This window comes from Vanacampus margaritifer, chromosome 4, assembly GCF_051991255.1.
Source record: "Vanacampus margaritifer isolate UIUO_Vmar chromosome 4, RoL_Vmar_1.0, whole genome shotgun sequence".
In the NCBI taxonomy this organism is placed as follows: domain Eukaryota; kingdom Metazoa; phylum Chordata; class Actinopteri; order Syngnathiformes; family Syngnathidae; genus Vanacampus; species Vanacampus margaritifer.
In genome coordinates, this window is record NC_135435.1 from 10,403,496 (window position 1) to 10,426,873 (window position 23,378).

General features: G+C 38.5%; 1 protein-coding gene across 3 annotated transcripts in view; it reads left to right on the forward strand.

Annotated features, from left to right (window-relative positions):
• Nucleotides 1-23,378, forward strand: part of tspan4a (tetraspanin 4a) — a 128,835-nt gene that overhangs the window by 83,151 nt on the left and 22,306 nt on the right. For all 3 annotated transcript variants that reach the window (XM_077563053.1, XM_077563052.1, XM_077563051.1), the window contains 2 exons: nt 1,304-1,495; nt 10,768-10,842. In XM_077563053.1, coding sequence (XP_077419179.1) covers nt 1,304-1,495; nt 10,768-10,842 — 267 coding nt within the window. The remainder of the gene's footprint in view (nt 1-1,303; nt 1,496-10,767; nt 10,843-23,378) is intronic.

Below are 23,378 nucleotides of genomic sequence, written 5' to 3' on the forward strand. Positions count from 1 at the left end.
TATGTCCTGGTCATTACTTTGACATTTTAGTGCATGTTTGTTGAAAGCCTCAATATGGGGGGAAAAAACATCTGAATGGTGCCATTTTCAGGTTAAACAGAAGAGACAGAAGCGATGTACTAAGTCACTTCAAGAATATGACAGTTTCTCTGCCACCCACCTGCTCAGTCTCGTACACGCCTCCTTACATACCTTCTTAGTGAGTTGGAATTGGAGTAATAGCGTTTTGCATCTTTATACCGAGTTTCAAGTCAGTGATTCATTAGCATAGCATTTGATTAGTTTATTTAGAATAGTTTGTGGTAGTATACACATTTAATTCAACTGTCAATCACAGCCAGAATACGCCCATTTGTCTCCTCATTCGCAAACCCAAGGGTCCTCCAGGCAACACCCCCTTTGAGCGCCGTTTTCAAATATTATTGAGGGGTGGAGCAAGAATCTGGTTGGGTGTGTTATGCGCACAACACACAATAAACAACAACATTTCTTTCAAAACCAGGAACACTATATCAGTGTTTCTCAACTCTGGTCCTTGGGGAACACTAGCCAGCCTGTTTTCCATGTCTCCCTTCACCAACGCAGATGAGGATCATCATCAGGCTTCTCCAGAGCTCGCTGATGAGCCAAAGACATGGAAAACAGGCAGGATCGTGGTCCCTGAGGATCATGGTTGAGGAACACTGCAATATATTTATAAAATATATTTTCATTGTACACAGAATTGAGTTCATGTCAAAGTCAAGTCGAGTGTCATGAAAGTCAAGTTTTTGCCAAGCAAGTTCAAAGACCGAAAATCCGTGACTCGAGTTGACTCGAGTGCCCCACCTGTGGTGCCTACTGCTTTCATGTTGTGTGATGCACTTCAGATGTCTGTCTTAGTTCCAAGATTGACTTTGTGCGAGCTTCAGATTGCTTCTGAATTGGCTATCGTTCAGCTTCACATCTCAATGAGTCCGTGGCTCCAACGAACTCAGTATTGGTAAAGATTTCCGATCATAGCTTTTTAACAGATTTAACATTTACGTCTTTCAACCCTGACTATTTCACAAAGTATCCTGGGGGAGTGCTGAAATGTTCCTGGTATATGCGTACCCCGCTTTAAACGATGTATTCTGACAATTTGTTTTTGGTGTCAGCTTTAAAGAACAGCTGTTTTGACTTTTCATTTCCTTTTGGATGTAGGCCATCACAAAGGATGGACCTTGTTAACCTGCCACTGTTAACTCTTATCAAGCTACCCCCTGTGAGTCTTTCTGTTTCTTGCTGTACTGACTCTTGTACTCTTGTGTTCCTTTTGCAGCTTGGAGGATGTGGCATACTGGGGGTGGGCGTGTGGCTCTCAGTGACCCAGGGCAACTTTGCCACCCTGTCGGCATCTCTTCCCTCTTTGTCGGCAGCCAACCTGCTGATCGCGCTGGGGACCATCATCATGGTGATCGGCTGCCTCGGCTGCGTGGGGGCCGTCAAAGAAAGCCGTCCTCTTCTGCTTGCTGTGAGTTATTTGTCATGGTGGCGCCTGCTGCACATTTGACACATTGATACGCTTTGCACAACGACGAGGATTCAGTGACATGTTTCAAAAGATTTCACGTTTAGTCTCAAGTGGCTGCTTTCTGGGTGACAGCACACTCAGAAAAATGACCTTTTCTTAGATAAATGTAAACATTCTATTTTGAAGGTGTCAGATGTATCATCCAACCAGAATAGGATTTATACTTTATACGTACATAACTGTTGAGTGAATTTCAAAAACTTTTAACATTTATCTTTACATATATTCACAAGTATGAAAAAGACAATGTGATTAGCATTAGCCCTGAATGAACTCGAATCACTTACTTAATGTACTTTTCCTGACAATCACTTCATAGTCCAACATGTGAAAAATCCAATTTGATCAAAAATATTCATGCACTTATATAGCGCTTTATCGTCATCATAAGTTTACAAAGCCTGACGTATTCGCTTGTCTCGTTCAAACATTGAGTTGTCGAAGCCTACAATGGCCATTGATGCAGCATACTAACGGTACCGCACACGTGCACACAAAGATTTTTCAAATAACTTACTTCATGCTCCAGGATCCCGCGCCGTCACTCTGATGTTTTTCTTTGGTTCCATCCCAATCAAATCCATCACGTCACAAAGTGAGTTCATTTCCGCCAGCGTCCGTGTTTGCAAACTCCCTTGCGTCTGTTGTTAAGTGCTAACTGGCCAACTGGGTCAATGTTTGCACATTTGATGGCGTAAAACCGTTGTATAATAGTTCTTATGGCAAATGCTAGCTGGCCTTGCCTGCACGCTACTTGGAGGAGTGGGGGGAAAAAACAGAAGTCTTGCTCTATGTTTAACATAGTAGATACCGCTTTCCTGTTGCTGACGCACGTAGGGTCGCCATCTTATGTGTGTCTGGCGACAATACATTTTATTTATGTAGCGATTTTTACGCAGATTGTTTTGTTACAAGCATACGACATGTAGCTATGCTAATTTTCTCCCCTTTCAGTCTAAAGACACCACAAACAAACCCTAAGAAGCATCTTAGTTATGGTGAATGCCGGTCGGAGTCCGTCAGCAATAAGTGTCCGTGCGGAAACACAAAATATTGGTACCGGGCCTCCCGGCAACTTCCAGGCGCCGCAAATGTTTTTTAAAATTATTAAAATTGCTTTGACGCGTGCATTTTTGCGTCCCCCCCGATGATCAAATTAGTGAATAGGTCAGTGATAAATGTGTTCTCATGCGAAATTAGTAAATGATGAGGCAAAAAGTCAAGCTCAAGCTACACAAAACCCCACAATAACAGAAATGACAAATTGTTTGTCTTGAAGCATTCACCAAACATGGCAAGTCTTTTTCTAAATTATTTTATTCTGTTACTATATGGTGGAATTTTTACAGGTCATTTTAAGGGTGCACATTCAAAAGACTCAGTGAAATAAGAATATTTGGCATTTGTTGAGGTGTTATTGTTCTTCGTTGTGTCCACTTTTTGTAAAACCAAAATGTGGTCACTCTGTTTTGTTATTTTGGTATCAAAGTACTCCAGTGAAGTGTTTGGAGAGTACATAAAGCATATCCAGTTTGTACCAGAACTTCTCAACATGACTGAACAGCTATTGCTAACGTGTTTGTCAGTCAATTAATGGCAAATGATGAATAATCTTTCAGGAGAAAAGTGATTACGCTTCCAGTTCCATTTAAAAAAAAATCTATTTCAGCGTTTATTGACGTGATATCATGTTTTCTGTAGTATAGACATCTGCTTCACCTTGAGTTTTCTTTTTTCTTTTCATACACTTGTAGAAATAATATGAGTGACATCTACAGTAGTGAATGTGTGGAGAAGTAAAACACATTGTGCAAAGGAGATCAAGCAAACACTTCTTTCAATATATAGTTCTTATGTGGGGCAGGCAGGGAAGGAATGATTATTACACACACTTGCACGCACGCACGCACGCACGCACACACGCACACACACAAAAAGTCACAGCAGGAATAAGCAATTATAAACTCTGAGGGATTAAGTTAGAGCGTGATCCATGACATTTGCGCCACCAGTGGCCAGACCAATTTCTGTGCTGTCAATATAATGAGAGCAAGCAAGTTATAAGTTGGCTTTAATGAGTGGCAGAGCACTTCTCGAAAAAGACTCTTCCCTTCTCCCTTACCATATCAGGTTAATTAGCATGGAGATAGTTAATTAGGATCACCCAATGTCAATGCGACCAATGGTTGTTGGCTTTAGTGGTCGTAAAGAATTTAAAGCTTTCAACATTAGCATTGTTGCTCTATAGCAGGAGTGTTCATTTTTTCCCTCCTGTAAGGGCCGCATACAGAAAACTAAAAGTATGCAAATGCCACTTTAGCTTTAGCTAACTCTAATTCATTAAAGGGGAAGTCAAATCCGAAATTTTGTTCGCCCTCTAATCACAATAATTTGATATTGTGTTTGTGCAATTTGAGTTAAGCAGCAAAACCCACCCCGTTTTTATCTATCTCAGGGGGCAGCCATTTTGCTCTTGCTGTCGACAAAAAATAAGATCATATCGTATTTTGAAAAACTGCTACAGCTAAAGATGATAAGGCAAATATATATATATATATATATATATATATATATATATATATATATATATATATAAATAAAATTTATTTTATTTTTTTAAGTGGCCCACGACCGTCCCAGTATCCCACTGGATTAGATCCACCCCTCCAGCTGAATCCCATTTCCACATTTAGAACCAAAAGAGTTTTCTGTAGTAAGCTGACCATACTTGAGGACCATTCATGTGATATGTTCACAAATAAGACCTTCAATCAATCAATCAATCAATCAATCAATCAATCAATCAATCAATCAATCAATCAATCAATCAATCAATCAATCAATCAATCACACTTTATTTATATAGCACCTTTCAACTCAAGTTGCTGAACAATTAAAACATCCATAGTACAATAAATAGAAAAACCATCCCATCCCCTAACATACATTACTTAAAAATGTAAATTAGTAATTGAATTATTACCTTTTTTTTTTAATTGAATTACTTCATAATGTAATAAAATCGTTACCAGGCAAAATACTAAAATAGCTTTATACCAAATATTGATGGATGGATCAGTGATTTTTTTTTAAAAGCAGTTTTCAAAGAGCATTTGAAATCAGTTGAATGACAAGGTAATTCCACATAAATTTCAGTATTTATTGCACTTCAACTGACTCCAATTGGCTGCCATGACTGCCAATCATGATCAAGATTGCCGCCTGCTGATGACGTAACGCTACTGGTTCGAAGCGGGAAGTCTTCATGGCTTTGGGAATCTGATTGTGGTTAATGGTTAGTCGGAGAGAAAACATGGACAATATTCACTTTATATGCATTAAATCCTGCAACTCGATCATATCTGGTAGCAGCGACAGTCAGCAGGAACATTCAGTGCCATAAGCAGAACTGACTTACCACCCTGCGTAACCCCCTTTTTCATTCAGAAATATTGACAAAATGATCAGAAAGGTAACTGTATTTTGTATGAAGACAAATGATTGAGGTAAACAGAAAAAATTGTTAATGTTGATCAATTTGAGCTGTCGTAATGTGACGTCATCGGAAGGTGCATGGGATCCGTCCAGACGCAATCTTGCGGCCAATCACATCATATTATATCTGGTACAAATATGTAAGTCGGAAGTCCGTGATCTGATAGCGACAACGGAGCCCTCACAAACCAGCAGCCTTTGTGTGAAACCAGAGTGCGTTATGCAGTAGTCAACTCGTCACGTAATAAATCCATTGTAACGCAACTCATTTAACATACCATAACGATCACGGTATTTCAAGTACGGGACAAATAAAAATGGAGTTAACCAACACCGTTAGTTTAAACACCATTTTGCCCAACACTGATGTCAAAAGGTTATTTTTAGTATATGTGCAGGCGGCAAACAATGGATGGCAGGCCTGGAAAGACCCCCGTTTCGTAGTGTGGACATCACGTCTATACGGTTTACCAAAGCATCTTTTTAGTTGTGCAGCTAATTGATCATTAATATCATTATTAAATTCAAATTCTTCTTTATCTGTTTAAGGTCACTGTGTCAACTTAACAGGAAACGCTCAACGGTGTAAGGTCCTTTTCAAGTAGTGGTTATGTCCAGACTCATTTCATTGATAAAGACAAAATGGTAAAATTCTAGAATAGTCAGATTGACATGTTTTGTTGAAAAGTTTTGTCCTTGGGTTCACACTAAAGCAGCACACTCAATTTTATTGAAATCCATTGACTATTTTTTGTGTGCGATGGCCTTACATGACCTAACTATATTATTGAATGAATTATTTTATTGAGTCATACAAAAGCTACTAAGGAAATGTTTTCAACATATTATTCCATGCATTTTATCTTTTACATGAAGATAGATACACATCATCTACTTTCATCAAAGTTATCTACAGTATATGTGCCCATATTTATCCATCTAGCCATTCTTTATCTGCTGCTAATGAGATCCAATACCAATTCAATATGAAGATAAAAATGATCAGTTATAATCATCAAAAAAGCATTTAATTAACAATTCTTTATTACTATGGATGGTTCTGTATCATTCTGACAAATACCGATTTACCATTTAGTTCTACGGCTCTCACCATGATGCAATGCAGTTGGCAGACACCACTGCAAACTACAGTCACAATTATGCACATATTGTTCAATGAATACCTTTCAGACAGCGTCACTCAAAATTTTGATGCAGTTCTGGTAGAGCTCATTCGACTGCAGATCTTCATAATGCTGTAGGTGGTCGGTGTGCTTATTTCCCTGTGGGGTATTGTGATCCACCAGGTATTCAATTTCATATCTGTAATATGAAGTTCAAACTGTCAATATGAAAGCAACTTAAAAATGTCATGCGTATCTGTGACCAAATCTGATCACAGTTGGTCACAATTTATCTTTAACCAGGCTTTCCCTATCCTGGTCCTCGAGGGCCGGACTCCTGCAGGTTTTAGATGTTTTTGTCCTCCAACACATCTGACACTAAAGAGCAGAATCATTATTAGGCACGGGCGTGGTATTAAGAGCTTGAACATAGTAATGCACATTGTGGGAGTGTTCAACTACACTTCCTGCCTGAGGGGGTGACATCATGCATGTGTCCCGTCACGTGATGACTGAAGCTGAAAATACAATCACTATTTTGAGTTTGTGTCAGCTAAAAACAAAACGATTCCGTTTTGTGGCACACTCTTTGCTGTTGACAGTGTTATCTAGCTTCACTCACAGTATAGCAAATAAAAACCATGGCGCGCAGCGTAGTATGTATTCCATCTTAAAGAAAAAGTCCCACCACAAGATTTAACCGTCAAATCTATAAGCAGTATGTTAGACTTTCATCTGTCACCATCTTAAGATGTGATAAGACAAGATTGCCTGTTTCTATTGTGACTTCAACAGCAAAAACAAAAATAAATGTCCACCAAAGTAGTATTTAATGTGCTCCTCTTAACTGTAATTGTTTGTATTGATTGGTTTACCGATCTGTTTTTATGTCTTTAAGGCAGGACAATGTGAAAAGAGTTAACAGTCGTTAGTCAACAAGCTTGTAATCTATGCAGTTTTATCCGACTGAGTACTGAATGGAAAGTTGCATTTCTCTTTTGACAATTATTAGGATTCGTAAATGGAACGAACTATTCAATGAAATTCCCCTGCAGTTGGCTAGATAGGCACACTGTTTTTCCTTTTATTATATCGACCTTTCTACAGAGATCTAAAATGGATTTTGGTAATTTTCAGTTAATTTCAGCAATCCAATCCAGTTTAATAAAAGTAACCGGCACTTTACAATTCCTTGAGGTGCAACCAGTAATTCAGTAGCTATCTTGTGATATTTTCAGCAATAACAGCAGGATGCATTTAGTCTGCTATTAAATGATCCCACTTACTGAGGCAAGGGCCTGTGGTCGAAAGAAGATGAGTTACGTTTCTTATAAAGACCAAATTAATGGCTGAAATATTCACGCTACCACAGGGGAGGGAGATGTTTGTTTTTCTTAAGGGTAAATAGAGACAGACACGGCAAAATGATTTCTGTCTGCGTAATTGTTGCTTTTATCTAGGGCAGTTATCAAAAGATGTGCGGGGCAAAGAACTTGTGGACAGTGTTCCGACAGAGAAGCAAAACAATAGTTTGTCCTCATGTAAGTTAGAGTTTATCAAATAAATCTCCTCTGTAGGGATCAATAACATTTGATCCAAGCAGCTATTTTGCAAGATTTCCTTTATGCTAAAGACTTAAAGTTCAACTCACAGGGGAGCATATTCTTATTCTTAAATAAACACCTGACAGTGCAGAAAAAAAAAAATTCTTGCCAACTACCTAAATTTAGGAAAATGGTAAATAAAGCCTTACAAAAACTCCATATTTTATTCATAAGGACCTTGCATTGTGCACAATGTGGACTGCAATCAGTGTGTCGCAAAGTCAGTTTCTCATCCATCAGGGTTGTTGCCACTGACATATTTGGCATTTGCACACAAACAAACCCTTTTACACCAAGATACTCAATTTTATACAGTATGGCTTCCATTGTTAGAAAATCAAGTCTTTGTATTTCTCCACTATTATTAGCCTTGCCAAAAATGGTTCAGGATCCATTGTAGTATGTTGAGATTTTTCATTTCTGTGTGACAACGATAGAATGAGAGGAACACTTTTTAGACATTTTCCTCATTCAAAGCTTGTCTTCTGCTTGTCTTAAACATCTGAAAAAAGAAAGAGCAGAAAAGACTCACTTTGCGTTGTCACACAGTGATAGAGTACACTGCCAGGAAATCAAAATGTTCATTCACTCAATGATAACATCAGATGTAAATGGCAGATCACTGTCTTGACTAGTGTGTCCATATTTAAGTTTTTCTAAATGTTTAAAATGAACCCTGACTGTAATGACAAGTTTGCGCCATATGATTTATTTGGTTGTTACTAATGTATCTATGAGATTCATTTGTCAAAAATCATTTCGCGTTTTAATACATTTTGTAGAAACTTTATTTGGACGTACGCCGCCATGTTGTTTACGCCGCAACATATTCAGTGCGTAGTGACATAGAATGGCGGCTGGCTCTCTGCCGAGCAATGTGAATAACGTATAAATAAAGTAAAGTAAGCCTCCGTAGCGTTCCTAAAGGGACGATCAAAAATCTTGAATGCGTCTGGTGAATGATGAGAGCACGACGTGGGCGGTGACTCTCTCAATCGTATGTTGTTTCTTTAGGAACGCTACGGAGGCTTACCTTGCTTTCTTTATACTTGTTTCTTTATACCATTTTCTTACGTTCTGTTCGAGCATCCGGGCGTTTTATAAATTCATGAAAATGTCCGGTTGGCATTGCGTGACTAATAGGAGATGAAGTACAGCTTTTGCCGGAGAGTGAGTTTGGTCAACCGCCCTATCAGTCGTTTTTCTGAGGAGGGGCAAACTTGAGCTAACAGACAATGGACTGAACCAATGAGCGAAGAGCAGACGTGATGTCATAAAAGCGACTCGTTGAAGTGTTTTATTTATTTTTTGCGGAGATAGAGTAAAAATCCAACATGGTTACTAGCTGAAGAGAGACAGTAGTGAATGACGTCGTTGTTGCAGGAAGAACTATTTTTTTAAGAAAGTGGGTGTGGCTTGCCAGACTAACTGCGTAACTGCGACTGGTACCACAATTTCAAGGCCGGGGCAAGTGTCCACTTTTTTGGGGAAATGGGAATATGATCACCCTAATCATCTATCTCTCTGATCTGTATATATTACTGGATAGCCAATAGGCCAAGACTTTCGAAGCCGCGAGGCCGCCATATTACTACTCCCAAGAAACGTTTCTTGGCATACGATCATATAGATTTACAGTATCGAAATTGGAGAACAATTGAGCCAGTGCTTAGTAGAAACAGCATGATTTATGATGTTTTAAATTTGTTAAACATTAACAAGAGGACCTCAGACATTTTACAACTTGCCTTAAATACATGTATAAATTATATGCTTAATGATGTTTACAGGAGGAAATCTGTAGATTTTTTCAATTAAAGAGTTATACCTGTAATTCAATAAAAGATGCCTCTGCCAAATCTAATATTGTGGTCTAAGCAGCTGAGCTATAAAAGAAAATGGGGGTCTTCAAAGCAGCACATACCGTCCACTTCAGCTATCAGCTATCCAGTAATATATACAGATCAGTGTATCTATGTATGTATGTACGTATGTGTGTATGTATGTATCTATCTATCTATCTAATCGAAACTGCTCCATCTGTCTCAGGTTTGAAGTGTGGCTTTTCCAGACTGCAAGTTTCAGCTCCTTCCTCCTAATGGGATACGGATCATTATCATATAAAAGGCCACTTCAGACGAGTCCAATGTTTTGTCCTTAGCCATTCTGTTTTTGTTTTTTTTTAGCCGTGTGTTTTGGGTCATTATCCTGTCGGAGGACCAATGACCCACGGCTGAGGCCAAGCTTTTCGACAGCGGACAGCAGATTTCGCTCCGGAATGCCTTGATAGTCTTGAGATTTCATTGTTTTGAATTTTTTAAGCCCCAAATTGCTTTGGTACAAACTGGGCCAATCTTGTGTATTATAATAAAATATTATCCACAACCTTATCTGTCTGCTGGCAGTAGACTTAAATAAATAAAGTTTTCTGCTCCGACAAATGCCTCATGAGAAAGAGCAACCCATCCTTCACATCCATAATCTGATAATCACATCTTTCTGTGACCGTCTAGAACTTTTTATCCTTTCGGAAATGTTTAACCCCTCCCGGCGTAGCTCAGAAGCCCATCTTGAGTAAGTGGTTGATGGATGAGCTCAGAAATGTTTCAAGCAGTCACACGCGCCAGTAGGAAGAAGATGTATCCCCCATCAAGCAACTCATCTTTGCTGTAAAACGAATGAACGCTATAGGCGGCGACTGGTGGAGAATGAGATGACGCTCTTTCAACATGTTCATAGGAGAAAAAGTGAAACATTTGAATTTCAAGGCCGGACTATTTGTTAATTCTTCAATTGTTCGTACTTTGCGGACTACTTTACACTATTTAGCCTTGCTTCTTTTCTTTTACGGTTCAAGACTCGATCACACTGCAATTCTTCCTCAAAAATGTAAACTTTGGTCACTCTTCAAACACGGACGCCTGCAACCGCTTTCCCCTCGACAGCCATCAAGTGACTTTTCCTCACACTTCTCTTTGTGTGTCTGCAGTTTTTCATCCTTCTTCTGCTCATCTTCTTCCTGGAGATCCTGTCCATCATGCTCTTCTTCATCTACCAAGACAAGGTAATGCCATTTTCTTTGAATTTCTCACCGTGAAGTGGCAGGAAAGACTTTTTTTTTGCAATTGCTAATATGTACAGTTGTACACTAACATCAATCTAATTATTGTAGAAAGAATCAGCCTTTATGTTACATAATGTTTCTTCAATTAATGATAGCAAATGTGTGATGAATATCCACAAAGACGGAGCTCATGAGTAACATAACATCACATGCTATATGTTTTAACAACACCTCTATCAATTAATGCTAGATCATTACAATGTGCAATAAAATCATCTTGTGTAGTTTAATAGTCTGAGCAACCCTAGGAAAATAAATTTTAGCATCACTACTGCTAACATGGGATATTATATACTGCTTAAGTGACCTTGATTAAATGAAGTGTACTCATAAGTTGAAGCATAATTTGTAATCAATACACTAGAGGCTGAAATGTGCTGCTGTTGCAGAATTTGAGAAGAAAATCCTTTTATGTGGCGTTGCCGCTGTCACACCTGACAATGGATGTGTCATCTGTTCCGTCCATTATGTACCATCTTGGCAATCCAATTGACTGTGTGAGATTACTGTGTGCTGGGGGAATGCCAATGTACGTAATACGTCTGGGTTGACGTATCCAAGTCACTTATGTCACTGCTGAATAATGCCTTGCGGTTCAATGCCGAAACCTAATTATGTTTATGTGATTTTGTGATGCTGAATTGATCGAAGCCCAGTCAGAGGGCACATCACATCACAAGCACAACAATCAAACACCACAATCTTAATAAACATTATGCTGAATATTAAAATTAAATGAGTCAATTTGGTATTTGATTTGAATCCAAGATAATATGCATAACAGCAGTTATCAAATAATGTCTTTTGTTTTTGTTTGTTCTACAATTTTTTATGGAAGACCAAAAATTCCAAGATAATAAATAAATAAATAAATAAGTAAAAGTGAAAATAAAAATGGATATTAAAAAAATTTAACTCAAAAATTAAATACAATAAAATAAATATAAATTGAAATAAAAACAAGAAAAATAATATACATATAAATTAATTAATTAAAACAAATAAGACTAAAAAAATTCAGATAAATCTAATAATAAATGTGGAAATAAAGAAATGGATTTAAATATCAATATATAAAAAGGCTCTGTCACCACAACTTGCGACAAACAGTTGCTCGACAACGTCACACAAGTTCCTGTAAACTTAACAAGGGCCATTGTTTCTTTCGTGTGTGTAAATTTTCCTTTTCTATGGAACGGGTAGAGTCCGACTGAAATGTCGATCAACCAATAGGTGAATAGTTCAACCCAAGACACTCTCAGGACCGCCCCCCTCATTTGACTAACATGACGCATTTCATGCTGACAGCGTCTCTGCAGCATGAAATAAAATTTAAAAAAATTGAGCAGAGCATTTTTATTTATTGATGGACATTTAATTCTATTTATATATTTAGTTTTGTATTTATTTCTACATTTATTTTTATTTTTTTTTACTTTTTATTTATGTATTTATTGTTGGTGCTTTTATAATCATTTATATTTGTTTTTTTTAATTTAATATTTGAATTATATTTTTTACATCTGTTTTTATTGTCACTTTCATTCATTTATTTATATATACGGCTAAACTTCCTTTTATTCTAGACTAACTAATTGGTCAGAGACCCTCAGTGACTAATTTTACTCTGTCAGATACTACAATTAAATATTTAAGCGCAAATACATGTCAAGCGTGGCTCAGCTTGTTTCCCCCAAACCCAGAAATTCTGTTTAATAACCTGAAAAAAGTCAACAATCATATGCGTAAAGTGGCAAATAATTAGGATAATTGTTTCAGCCTTAGTAGAAAACAGGCTGAAAATCACTCAACTCTGCCGGTGTTGTAATCACCTGAAAGCACCAGTAGTTACAGTGGATGTGGAATGGTGGTTGTCCTCTTGAGGCACATAATGACCACAGCTGCTGCACTGCTTTTGAATTATTGGGGCTGTTCATAAATCACGAGCAATTCTAAACCACCGGTGCTGCATTATTTATATGTTGAGGCAAAACATGTTGTCTCCAAAGACAGCAGCCAAGGCCGAGCCTGTGTGAGATGCCTTAATGTAGTATTTAGGTAAATAACAATGTACTGTTGTACTTTGATCGTCTGATGTCTACCACGACAGACCCTCGTTCGCTACATGATTTCTGACTCAAAAGCTCAATATGTTGTTTCTTCACATTGCATGAGTAATCCTGAACTGGTAAATGGTTGACAATAAAGGCATACTTCTTGTTCTTATCATTGTTCTTAGTGAATGCTGCATTTGCTCCAATTCCACTCTGGCTGAACATCTGTCATCACACAGAAGTAGAACGTTTAAAAATGTTCAAAGCAGCCTCAAGTTTCTTGTACATGCTTTTATTTAATTGTTTTTAATCCAAGTATATATTTTTTTAGCATCTGACTCTCTTATCATACACACACACACACGACTGACGAAATTGGGGCCTTATGCAAAATTGTATTTGGAATCCCTCCCACCCGATCCCAAATGTGTCATAGGTACAAAATGACCATACCACATTCCATTTGACAATCTTTGATAATAATTAACAGTGCTAATAAATTAAACTACATTCAACCTGAATTAAATAAATGCATATTAAGTATAAATAATTTACATCCAAATTAAATAAATGAACAAATCTAAAGTAAACACGCACGTGTGCCTTTTACAGAATAATACGTCTGCATTTTCAGGATGCAAAGTCATCAATTAGGTCGTTTTATGACAAGCGCTGTGCTGTAATGTTATCATTGATGCTTGTGATCGCTTTGCCAAACCACTTAAGCGCTCTCAGGCCATTGATGAGTGGGAGTAAGTCTTAATTGGCTTCAGTTTTGAAAAGATTGAAGCAGGTTGAGTTACTGCAATATGATGGGCAATCCACCAGAGTTTTGGACAATGTATACTACATGGAATTAAAAAACTGCAGCAGTTACTGTTTCACTTCGAGCAAATATCCACGAGCAGGCACCAGGTAGCCTGCAAGGACCCTGATGATGGACAATTGTGATTCCCAAGTGGTCGTTTGTACTGACAGGATATTAATTGCTAGGCCAATGCTTACTTAACCCGGGGGCAGTATTTTATTTTGAAATGGTTTGGTCAGAACCAACAAAAAGCCAAAAAATGGTCACAATAACGCCTAGGGGTTAAACCAATATATTGGCCAATGTTTATGTATAACCACCATCATTCTGGTCATTTTACCACACTCCTTTTGATGTGATGATTGCATTAGGGTGTAAACAACATATTCGATAAACGGTAATCATCAAGGCTGCTGGGAGTCAGGCCTTCAGTCGAGACAGAGACAGAGATTGTGTCACAGGAATGATTGAACTCCAACAACTCCATAACCGCTATAGTCAGCTCTGTGGCAACTTTTGACGTGTGTTTTCATGTCTGTATTACATATCGTGGTATGAGTGTCTGCACTATTTTCTTAACCACTAGTTTTCCGTGACACTGTTTGCTAAAAGGTCCTTGGCCACAGACTCTGTTATCGTCTGTGCGCGGACAGAGCTTGGCGGCAGTTTACAGGCACCAGATTTAAAAGTTGAAGGTGTAGAAGGCGTTCGCTTCAGACTGCCGCTGCTTGCTTTTATCACCATGTTGTTGTTTGGTCAAACGCAGCTTCCATCCATATACAATATGAATCACGTGCCAAAATGTCCGCCACTGGCATGAGGGTGAATCAATTAGGAAGATATGCTGACTTGATCCGGAATTTGGGAGAATTTGTTAGTAATTCACTGATGAATCGATATTTTTACCCACCCCTATTGTAGATTATTCTCTTACAATTCCACCAACATTTTTGCTGATATACTGAATTTTTGTACTAAAAATACATTATGCTTGTATTAGATATTCCAACTTAATGGATTTGTTTTTTGTTGAACCATGACTTGCCAGAAATGCCTGAAAGTCAAATAAATCATACGGACTACCTCATGCGTTACTAACATCTTCTTGTTATACACTGTAACTAGATTTGAGCCCTCATTGTAATGTATCTGTGATCATAAAGATCTCATTCTCCATCACCACGCTAACTCCTGATGAGCAGGCCAGCCATTGGAACACATTTAAAGCTATATGCTCAGCCTTACAGATGCCATAACCTAAAATAGAGTGAGCTGCAGTAGGTGCATGTTGATGAAGTCCATTTGAGGAATGGGCATGGTCACACTCAACGGCCCGCTTTATTACACCTGCTTGAGGCCTGATAAAAGGTTCCATGACGCAGCTGGAAGCGACATCAAACGGCTCCTAGATCTTCCTCACAACTATTTGTTTCACTCCGCTGGCTCCTAAGGGTGATGGAAAGTCTTGTGAGGTTAACATCAGTGGAAACTGTGTGACTCAGTACTGTCAAAGCGAAGGGAGGAAGGCTGACTCAGTGGTGCACTATTGAAAGTTGATGGATGTGTGTTTTATTCAATATCAGAGGTTTTGCTGTCTTTTGAATTTACTCCATTATCTACAAGCTTCCTCTTAGATTAGCCGTCAAATCAATCAATTGGATCCCTTGTGCTAATATTGATGTACAACTAATACAATCAATAAAGGACCTGAACAGAAGGGAGAATAAAAATGGGATCTTACCACGATCCATTCGTAATTTGTTTGTTCTGTGTAAACAGTACGTAGTCCGAGAGATGGTGTGTCTTCAACTACCTTATCAAAACTGTAAAATTACAGTAAAAATCCAGCCATTCCTCCAATAATGTGTTGTTTTTTTCCCAGGAGTCTCGCCTAGCTGGTACAAGGTTAGAGGTCACAGCCAATCACAGGGCTGACACATAGACACGGGCATCCATTCACACGTACACGACAAGCTATTTAGAGTCTCCAATTAACCTTACCTTGATGCTGTTGGTCTGTGGGAGGAAGCTGTCACCCACTGAGAACCCACACGAGCACGGTATGAAAAAAGAAGCCCATCCACTACCTAAAACGGGTTCTAAAAATACTTCTAAAAACATTTCACGTCATTCTTTTTCAAAGTGGAAGTCAACCTTAAACATTTCTTGACAATAATATGTTATATGTGACCTCACTAGTTCAAACATGACATTCTGATTATTACATTTTTGTGGAATATGAGTTAAGCAGCAAAATCCAGCCATTTTTATCAATATCAGAAGGCAGCCATTTTGCCACTTGCTGTCAAGTGAAAATGACATCACAGTTGCTCAGGCAATGACCAATCACAGCTCACCTTTTTTCTGAAGCTGATCTGTGATTGGTTGTTACCTCAGACCTGCGCAAATGTGATGTCATTTCCTCTCAACAGCAAGTGGCAAAATGGTCGCCTTATGATATTGATAAAGACTGCTAGATTTAGCTGCTTATTTCATATTCCTTTAGCGTTCGCCAGCTCGCCAATGGCGAGTAAAAACCGCGTCGGGCGAACTCAATTTACGGTACCATTCGCCCGGATGGCAACCTGAAAATTATTGCGATTGGAAGAGTGCACACAGACTCGTGGCAGCACGTGCTATAAAACCACGTTCATTTGGTGACTGAATTGAAAGAAGACACCATAATTTCACGACGAATATCGCAAGACCTCTTCCATACATTTGCTCTTCCCATTGAGTGTGCTATTAGCTTGCGTTCACTGTGGCCGCATAGCTTGTAACTGCGTTGCCCAATCACGGCAGATAAAAGCCTTTGACCGCCGCAAATAGTCTTAAATTGGGAGGTGGTCGCTGTCTGTGCTTGTAGCGGACATTGGATTTGATTATCTGTGCAGTATTCTCAGCAATCAGTCTATTTATATTGAATCAGTCAGTAAACGATGCTAAAATCCATTCATCATCCGTGACTTTCTTCTTCGGCTGTGTCAGTAAAGTCCGTCATTACGTGGGTGGCACCCAGTGCGCCACCCGGTGTTCAAACTGCGATACCACAGGTGGTGATGAACTCTAGATAAATGTGAGATACTGAACTCCTAAACATACGTGAAGCCCTCACTGCTGTATCGAATGTTATTTAATTCCTTGAAAAATCTTATACAACCACATAGTTTGAATGGGACTTTTTATGGGCGCTAGATATTTTTCTTTCATTTTGGGTAATCTACAGGCTGTCCATATAGTCTGAACACAGAGTTGAAAATACAAATGGCCTTACGCATTTCGTTAATAAATGAGATGAAATCAACACTTTTAATATATAATGTAGTTTTCACATCACGTAGGAATCATAATATTCTTTTAATACTTATTATTATAGTTATCTTATTGGTGAATAATTTGTGAAAAATAACACATGAAATTGACCAAATTATGATATGTGAGCTATCAGACCAAGCCAGCGATATACAGGGATAGTGCTGGTTATGGCAGGGCCACTACAATTTCTTGGTCACCACCCAAAAGGCTTAACGTAGAACCCTGCATTATTTTCCGTTTTGTGACAATACGACTTGAAAAAATGACCATATTTCTTATCAAAGGGTCGGGCTACCTGGAAAATTGTCAGGCTACTTCAATTTCCCATGTCAGGAGCCCGGCGGCTCCTTAGCCTGCCTGGCTAAATCTCAGGCCTGGTGGGGCGACATAGAACATGTTACTGTCAAGAAAATATTTTTGGGATTGACTTCCCCTTTTAAAAAAAAAAAATATGTTTTTATTGGTGACAGTGATGTGTACTGTAGTAATGGACGTTTCACATTTGAGTTTTATTCACTCATGAAAGTGCCTGCAGGGATCGTAAAGGTCCATAACAAAGCCCAACGAGTGACGATAGAAACCAATTGAAAGTGCTGACACCAAACAGATCAATACAAGATCGCAATCACTGCATGTGCCTGCGTCATAGCTCAGAGAAGTTGCCCTGAGGTGACTATCACTTCATTATATAACCATATTGATACATTTGAAGCCAGTTGCATTATACTAAAACCATATTGGAAACACATGCTCATATTATTTCCACTAATCTTCTCTGAAAATGCCAGTGAGATACTGGAGAAGGCAAGACGGAGAATCTGATATTAGAGCGTCGCTGTCATCCTGCTGCTGGCGCAGTTTGTGTCCTCACCTCGGCGTGACATTAGCCGTGAGGTCAGTGCTGCATGAGCTGTTTCCTCTGAACACGCCTCTACCAGGATGTGTCATGGCGAGGCCGTGGGGTCTGATTTGCTGTCTGTGTGCTTTGGGACAAGTCAAGGTGAGGTAATGTTGCAGTAAAAAGCAAGTGGTTACGAGTTATGCCCATGTAGGTTACAATAAATCAAACCTCAGTTTGAAGCTCCATGGTTCCTTTTTGTACTTATTCATATCAATGACATGACTCAACAAGACCACGCAATGCCAATACAGACTTAGTCCAGTGAATAAATAGTTGGGAATTGTCAGTGAAGAGTTGAGAAATTTTCCAAAAGTTTCACTGCTCAATACATTCTTTACAAATAGGATATCATTTAATAGGAAAATAATCACATTTTTTTATTTGTCACGGTTGGTATGGATGAGGACCCAAATGCAGAGAAGCATGGAGAAAAGGCAGGTGTACTCTCAAAAACTTATTTAATTAGAAATACAAAAAAGGAAAGCCAGACACTTTGGAATGATAAAAATAAAAGCCCAAAAATGAGATTCAAAGTAACATTTCGAAACTGGGGTTAAACTTTCTACAAAAAGAAAGCAGACAGCACTCCAGGAAAACGTTACTTGGCAACAGGGATAGATGCAGCAAACACAATAAACCAAACAAAAGAGTTTTAAATACAAGCAACTGATGAGACAACAAAGAAGAAACAGAAGGGATCAGGTTGACGAATACAGGTGGACACAAAAAATTAACGAGACAGGCATGAGAAAAATGACAAAACAAACTCAAATTAACAACAACCAGACCATGACACCATTGGTATAGAACAGGGTTCACCAATTCCAGTCCTCGAGGTCTGGAGTCCTGCAGGTTTTAGATGTTTCCGCCCACTAGCACACCTGATTCATACAATCAGCTCATCAGCATGCCTGATAACGATCCAGATTTTTAGTATCAGGTGTGTTGATATCTAAAACCTGCAGAAATCCGAAGCACACTTTACCCTCAGAGTAAAATGAAGTCATTCCACAAAAGCGCGACAATGCATATTTCTACAGATGGTTTTGTAGATAATGATATAAGATCTATCAAAATGCAGGGGTCAATTAATTTTGGGATGTAACCCCTCTTTTACTCCACTGATGTTATCGTTTGTAAATTTGACCTGTAGCAATTACACACTTGCTGCAGCTAAAACACTAATGTCGCATCGTTGATTATGAATGGAAATTGTTCACCTTTTAAGAGAGGAAAGCACAATGATGTCATCATTCTATTCAGAATTCCTATACAGTACTCTACACCTTTTAACTCATTCAAACCCAAAAACGTGTTAGCACGTTTTTAATACTTTGTCCTTCGCTCCCAAAAACGTTTTATGTTGTTGTTGTTTTTTATACAAGAGCATACAGAAGAAGGCTTTGATGCAGCTTCTGACACGAAGAGGTGTCTTAAAGCAATAGTAGTTATTGCAACAAAAAAAAAACGGCCAGCGGGTGGCAACAGAGTATAAGAGATCAGCCAGGGCCATGTTGCAAAAAGGTATTTTTGCCAGTGTTTTCAACAGGAATTTGAATATTGATGAAACTTAGCTATATTCCAATGCTAATTGCTGCAAAACAGAAACAGATACAAATATTTTTATTTTTTCTGATGAAAGAAGAGACTCTAATCTTTCTTCTGGTAGGTTCCGTGTTTTTATAGCAATAGAAACAATATTCTGTGAGCCTTGCAAAATCAGTCAAAATCCAATAAAACAGCCGGGAGCGAAAATGATTGCTTCAGTGAAAATGGCTGGGAGTGAATGAGTTAATTGCTAAATTTTTACATTGCTACATTAAGTCATTGTTTTCATTCTGTTCAATGCAATTGGATTGAAATATCTTAGCCAAAGAAAAGATGTCTCCTGGTGGAATTTGTTGACAAGCATACAAACTCCTCCCGAGTTGCTTTCTGAGGGTTCACTTCAGTCTTGTGTTAACAGCTGACTACATAAAGACCCTACTCCAGGCTCAACACGTAGAATAACTTGATGAGGAGAGGGAAAACAACACACATTCATTAGTGGACAGTGCGTTCATACGACGCGGCCCATATCTGTAAAGCTTCAAACAGCCCACCCGTGAGACGAGCTAAGTTCCATTTCAAGCGTGATAGCTCCCTCTTTCCACATCATTACTGTTGCAGCAACAGACGTCAGACCACTGGGGCTTGTAAAGATATCACGCGGCTGCAACTCTGCCTGAATAATTTCCAGCTTGAGTAATTTTCATTTCTCACAGAACGCCAAATGATATCAGACAAACACCGCTGGCTAATCACGTCAGTAAAGTTGAAACATATCAGGGAAATGTTCATGGGACAAATTGAGATAATCTGGCAATTAGATATTTATTGGTGGAGACTTTGATAAATGTGACAAGTGCGTAGTGACAGTTTGGCCGCTACAGATAACAATGTTGGGAAATTGCAAACAGTTTCAGAAGTAATTTCAATTGAAGGCAAAAAGAGAGATTGTGAAAGTCCATCTTGCATAATGTTGCGCACATTGTTTTAGGTTTAGGTACCACACAGTTTAAAATAGCCTTGCAGATTTTTCTAGCCGCTTCAGAATGTCAGCGTTTGCAAGCAGGTACTTTCTTTTCAGATTTAAACGCATGAAAATTGTGCCCTAATTAGGTTAAGTTTTCTAAGATAAATTTGTGAAAAACAGTCATCCGGAATATCATGTCTGTTGTGCTTTTGCCTTAAAAATATTCCGTCTGCTTAAGGACATCAAAACGAGCTCGGTGTTATGCACAAAGATTAGCGTGTTCCTTTACAAGCACCTTCAGGGAAACTGTGAGAAAACTGATAATTGGGGAAAACTGGCAGCGATGATGTTTTTTTTTTTTTCCTGATGTATGGATTTAATTAAGCAGTTGAGGGGGTGAAAGGCGTGCACTTGAAATCCAAGAAGGTTTTCAGGCAAAGGATGAAAAAGTATTTCCGACCTTGTGCTGTCGAATATTAGCCCCAGGTGAACATCTGCAATATTACAAGATCCTTCAAGGATTGTCTGGGCTGCTGTGGCAAAAACAGCAGGGGGCTAATCCCGACTTTGACTTTGTCTGTGATTTTTACTTCACTTCTGCTCATATGACTTATATTATATGTGTCATTTTGCTGCTGCTGTTAAAGTTGTTCTACAGAAAATACTAGAAGTTAGAATGGTTGTTTGTATGTGCCAAGCAAGCATTAAAAATAATGTTTGTATTTATATTCATGGTTAGAGTAAAAATCCTTCTGACATTTGAAAATGGAGGTATTTTACATATAATGGTTGTATTTTGTTGTTTTTACTGAACACTGACTTTGTCCGGTGCAGCATTTTCATGCTTTTCTCAAGGCATTGAAATGTTTCATGATTTTCATGATCAAAAAGAGCATTCATTTTTTCTGATGCATGAAAACTATGACTTTCTTCCCAGAAAAAAACATTCTTAAATCTTACAGTAAATGCATAATCAAGTTGTAAAAATGCGATCAGCTCAATCCCACTATGATGATGCAATCCCCCCCCCCCCCCCCCCATGAGGCTATGAATACCATTCATTTCCTAACTTAGCAGGCATTTAAGTCACATAAGTGACTGCATTACAGATGATTAAAGTTCAAGCAACAAAGCCTTGATTCCGCATCTTCACTTCCCTCATCCTCTTCTTCTGATTGTCTTCTCTCATGACCGGCAAGCATCAAGCACGACTTGATTGGAAACAGAGAATGGAAATGTGCCAGCATTGTAATTCATTTGGCCCAGCTAATGATTGAGATGAGTTGCTTAAAGGGGAATGCAGCCCATTGTGTGTTATTGCCAAGCTCCAGGACCGAATTACAAGTTGAGCCTTTTTATTTTAGACTCTGGTCATTATCTGAAGAACTGTGCAGACTTGAAATCCCGCTTTAAAAAGGTTCATACTTGAGTTTAGTGAAGCTGTAGAATTTCACAAGTATTGACTGATCTGTCCCGAGGCAGAAGAAGACTAAATGCGGATTGTCTACTGGAGTGTCTCTCTCCTATTTGAAATGTACGGCAACACTTCCAGTGATTTAAACCCACATCCCAAGTTGGGGGTGGTGTGTGTGTTGGGGGGGTGCAGTGCAGTCAAATGAAATGCCCTTGAAAAGTTTGACTTTGACTGCAAATGGGCTTGTGTCAAGGGAAGGTAATCTGGGCTGTGGTTCCCTTGGAGCAATGATGTAATTAAAGTATTCACTCGACCCAGGCCTTACCAATGAGAATGAATACCCGACAGGTGAGGAAGGGGCACAACAAGTCTGCAACTCCAGACACAAACAGGCAAGAATGATTTACTTCACTTCAAGCAACTGTTGTTTTTTTTTTATGCCTTCCAAACATCAAGGTAGCAATTTAAGACATGAATTAATCATGTTCAAATCTTTCTTGATCCTTTTAAGATTTTTTTTTTAAATATATATATATATAGTGTGGCATATTTTAGCAATGTAATGTGTAAATGATCACCTCTTTTGGTGCTTCTTCATCAATCACTCTATTGTCAGCCTGCTACATCCATGGCAGGTAATGGATCTTCGGTTTTTGCAGAGAGCTTATAAACGGAGGCGTTTTTCTTGTCATTATGTACTCTCCTTTAATGTGTGGGAGTATATATGCATTTACTTTGGCTGTCTTCCATTGTCACTGTAATCAACAAGCTATGGTGGCTGAGAATTAAACTAAATACAAATATAGATTAAAAAAAAATAAATCCCAAAGCATAACATGCGGTATAATTTCAATGTACAATAAATTCATGCGATGAAGTGTGACAAGATTTATTTTGAAGATGTTAAGTGTTTCATATTTATAAATTGAGTGAAAGCTGAGGCCTTCACACGTTATTCTACACATTCAACTTTATTATTCCTCACACTTTTTTTTAACATGCCACTCCTTCCGCATCTTTCAACTGAGTCTCACCATTACAAATGGAACATGTTGTAAAATTCACGCCAGATGGGCTTCCACTTTTCTCATCCAAATATTCACAGTTTCCCCCCAATTCCACGTTTTTTTTACTCAAAAATTGCCCATTCAGTCACAATGGGATGTTGCTCATTCAATTCACCTTTGGGATCAATTTTCAGCATTTCCCCAATTCCCACATAGTACAAATTCCACATTTTTCAGCAACAAATTTTCTCACTCATTTTCGAGGGGGAGGTTCGGATTTTGGCTATTGGTTTAAAATTCAAAATGTTGAGCTCATTCAGTTCACCTTGCCATTCAAGATGATATATTTCAACCCAAAAGGGTTTTTCACAGTCCACATAATCCTACATTTTTTTAGCCCAAAATTTTCCATTCATTTTCAACGACACATTAAAAAAAAAAACTATTTTATTTTTAAAATGT